At 42.3% G+C, this 3,573-nt stretch overlaps 1 protein-coding gene across 1 annotated transcript; it reads right to left on the reverse strand.

Annotated features, from left to right (window-relative positions):
- Nucleotides 1-215: 215 nt before the first annotated feature.
- Nucleotides 216-2,101, reverse strand: bhlhe22 (basic helix-loop-helix family, member e22). The gene has a single exon (XM_062479741.1). The coding sequence runs from the start codon at nucleotides 1,919-1,921 to the stop codon at nucleotides 1,112-1,114; it is 810 nt and encodes a 269-aa protein (XP_062335725.1). The 5' UTR covers nucleotides 1,922-2,101; the 3' UTR covers nucleotides 216-1,111.
- Nucleotides 2,102-3,573: the final 1,472 nt, after the last annotated feature.

The following is a 3,573-nucleotide window of genomic DNA, read 5'->3' on the forward strand; positions in this document are numbered from 1 at the left end:
TTATATCAAACGTGAAAAAGCTTCTGTGAAAGGTGATGAAATGTTAATAGGTCATTTTCAGATTGCAAATGTAATGTTAAAATCCAAATAGACATTTTTGTCAAAAAGTCAAATATGGGATTGGTTGTGTTTTTCTTTGTTGTGTGACATCAGACGAGCAGACATAAAAATAAGTGTTGTTCAAAATATTTTAATAAAGCTTTCCAACACATAAACACATACAAATGGCCCTCTTTACCATTTATGAACTAACGTATCTACAATAATCCTCAGCTTGACCTGACAACGCGCCTGATCACTCAAGACCTCAACCTTATGGTAAGCACAATATGGAAGAAACGCAAATTATACAGCAACGTCGTTGATGCAGAATACAATTTACCATGCAAACAAAATAAACAATCAATAAATTAATAAAGACCAATTGAAAACGACATGGACATAAATACAAGCTTTAAGAGATTCACCTGAACGTTAGGCTTTGTTACAGTGTCGATTGAAAAGTCAGCAGGTTTCTTTTGCTAGATAAACGAGTGATTAAACCATCTTGATTCGAATTGAATTATTTCATACTTGCTTTCCTTATGACATTCCTCTTGAGTGCTCAGTAAAAAAGTACACGAAATATAGCGTGATAGCTAAGTAAACAGCAAACGTCTCTTTTAAATTGAACAAGTAAAATAAAAGCAGCGATATTCTGGTTTATTAGATCAACTAATGTTCCAGGACGTTGTCCCTCTATTCAAGTGAAATGGTCACAAGTTGTCAGGTCATACAAGTCTCCATAGGGTCCACATCTGCGCAAGTGATAAACAACTTCAAACTGCAACTCATGCAGCCACTCATATACTTCTGTTTGGTTTTCTCTGTCATTCACACCAGCACTTAAAGTATGCTTCGTATACACAATCAAGTATTGTCTGAACAAAAAGCGCTTTTTGAATGCATTTGTAAATGTTATAAAAGTATTCATCGGCATTACTTCTCGGTCTCGTTTTCTACTGACTGTAATACAGTAGCCTAAATCTCCTCTCCGAAGTCGAAGTGTTTAGAAAGTGGTCTTCGCATGTGCTTGCTGAGTCTCTCTTAATCGGTCACTCTTGTGATGCAGTTAAGGCTTGTCAGTACATTGTTTACACAGACTAGAGGTGACATTGTTGAAAAGAGCACATTTATCGGGACAGGAGGATGGTGGCACTCCGGTGGGAAATACCGGTGGGTACCCAGGCGGCTGCTCGTACGCACTTAAGTTGGGTGCTGCCAGAGCAGTGGTGGCGGGTATTGAAGCCGCAGAGATGGCTTGGCCTTGGTTGAGATAAGCCACTAGCCTCCGCATCTCTTCCAGCGCCTGTGCCTGCATGAGGATGTAGTTTTTGGCGAGCAGCAAAGTGGCGATTTTGGAGAGTTTTCGCACGGAGGGGCTGTGCGCATAGGGTATGACGCCGCGAAGCTCGTCCAGCGCATCGTTCAGGTCGTGCATCCGCCGTCTTTCGCGCGCGTTGATGTTTAGCCTGAGCGTTTTCTGCTCTTTGTTTTTCTTACCTCCCTCGGGTTTACCCGCTGCCACCGTTCTCCCGTCAGTAAGGAGGACCATCTCACACCTGCCGTCACTGTCATCGTCAGGACTCTGCTCCCCGCCACTGCTCTCGGCCGCCGAGGTCCTGTTGCCACTCTCCCCGTACTTTACACACAAAGATCCGGTCGGCAAACCCAGCGTTCCCCCTCGACCCCCTGCCAGTCCTCCAGGCTGAATTGGGTCCGAATCGGTCTGGTCGAAACAGCTTATTGGAGACTGGCGGTCTCTGACAGGCAGGTCCATTCCGGCTGTCGATCTGAAAGGGTCCATCTTTTTGTTGGACACGGCGCTGAGAGTTTTGTGGAAAATGTCCCCTGGCCCGTTCAAGTTCATTCTCCTGTCCATAGCCTTCCAGATTCCACTTGATTGTAGGCTATGTGTGGTGATTCTGCTGAAGCTTCTTGTAAGTTTGTTGCCCTTTGCGCTGTCAGTAGTCGGAGTTGGTCTTGATAGCTTGCTTGACTTGTCAACTGAGGTGTGGAGATTCGGCGACTCCTTCTCAAAAGTGCTGCCCTGCTCTGCGCTCGCGCTGCTTATCTCGCTCTGATTCACCTTCAACAGATCTCTACACCGATCAGCGTCACGCGCAGGGCGCAGGAGTCCTTTACATCATTATCTCGAGGCGGGTTATTAAAGAGGATTCGCCTATTGGGACAGAGGGCTATCTCCCCCCTCTCTTTACCCAATCACGTTAACGTTTTAATTAATGGGATTTAAACGGCGACAAACAATCCCTCGTGTTATTTCGCTCTCTCCATCCCTCTCCGTCGATAGTACCACGCGCACTATGATCCGAGAGAGTACTTATAAGGTCTATTATCAGAGTAACCGAATACACGCGTTAACATGCTGTTTACAGAGCACCCTATGCGCTATTAGAAACCCTGTCCCTAACTCTGCCTTCAAAAATAGTCTAGCCTGTGTTGTAAAAAATATAAAATCAAGGAAAAGGAGGACTTTCAATCCCAGTAAGATTAAAACAGAGCTACAATAGCTTTTTATTAACTGCAGAAACAATCTTTTAATTCAGTTTGTTCTTGAATTGTTATTACTCTGCTGTCCGAAATTTCCAACATTCAACTCCATTAGTAGAAAAATATATATTTTAGGATTATATTCTTGACCTGATTCCCCATGTTGACAACCGAAGGTATGAGAATACTGTTTAACCTGTAGAAAATAGCAAAAGAAATCCCTGAATTTATCAAAGTTGTTATTTATTAAAACGTTTGGCAACACTACAGTAAGGTTATATCAACTACTATGTAATTATAGAATAATACCTGAAGTAAAACATTGTACACAGGAATTGCTGTGTAATTCCAATGTATTACGTGTCAGCAGCATATATTATTACAAAAGTGTAAAAAGGCACACTCTGGGGAGAGGTGTAAGAGCTACGGTTCAGTTATAGTAGAAAAGGAACAGTTGAAGGTTACATAACCAATGCAAGATCAATGTCAACATCCACTTTTACTCCTGCAAAGCCCAACTTCCCACATACCAAAATACACTTCTGTACTGCTAAACTATATAAAAACGTAATTACATAGCGGTTGTTAAGTAACTGCAAAGTTGTTACTATATGTAATGCGTTATGCATGGTAGTTAATGTAACCTTATTTTAAAGTGTGGCCTAACAATTCTGTAGGTTTGTAACTCTCTTGTCTTTTAATTTGAAAACGTTGCTCCCTGTGTCAATCCCACCCATCCCAAGACCAGCGCAAATGCACTGGGAAAGTTGTAGAGGTTAGTAACCATGCCGACAAACTTCTCAAGTGAGAAATTACTTGTGGATGTACTGCCATCTACTGGGTAGATGTATGTTTTACACTCATTTCTATAATACTACATTGGGATGGAGGGACCCTGTATGTCTGTACATTTCAGAAAGATTCAGTATTTTCCAGGAGAACTCTATTCTTTCTTACATTACCGATGAAGCACCCATGTATACAAATCTCATCAGACAGTGTACCCACACAGCACTGGAGACA

This window comes from Osmerus eperlanus, chromosome 15, assembly GCF_963692335.1.
Source record: "Osmerus eperlanus chromosome 15, fOsmEpe2.1, whole genome shotgun sequence".
NCBI classification, from domain to species: domain Eukaryota; kingdom Metazoa; phylum Chordata; class Actinopteri; order Osmeriformes; family Osmeridae; genus Osmerus; species Osmerus eperlanus.

Excerpts from the sequence above, each read along its gene's own strand:
- bhlhe22 (XM_062479741.1), bottom strand. The coding sequence starts at position 1,921 with ATGGACAGGAGAATGAACTTGAACGGGCCAGGGGACATTTTCCACAAA.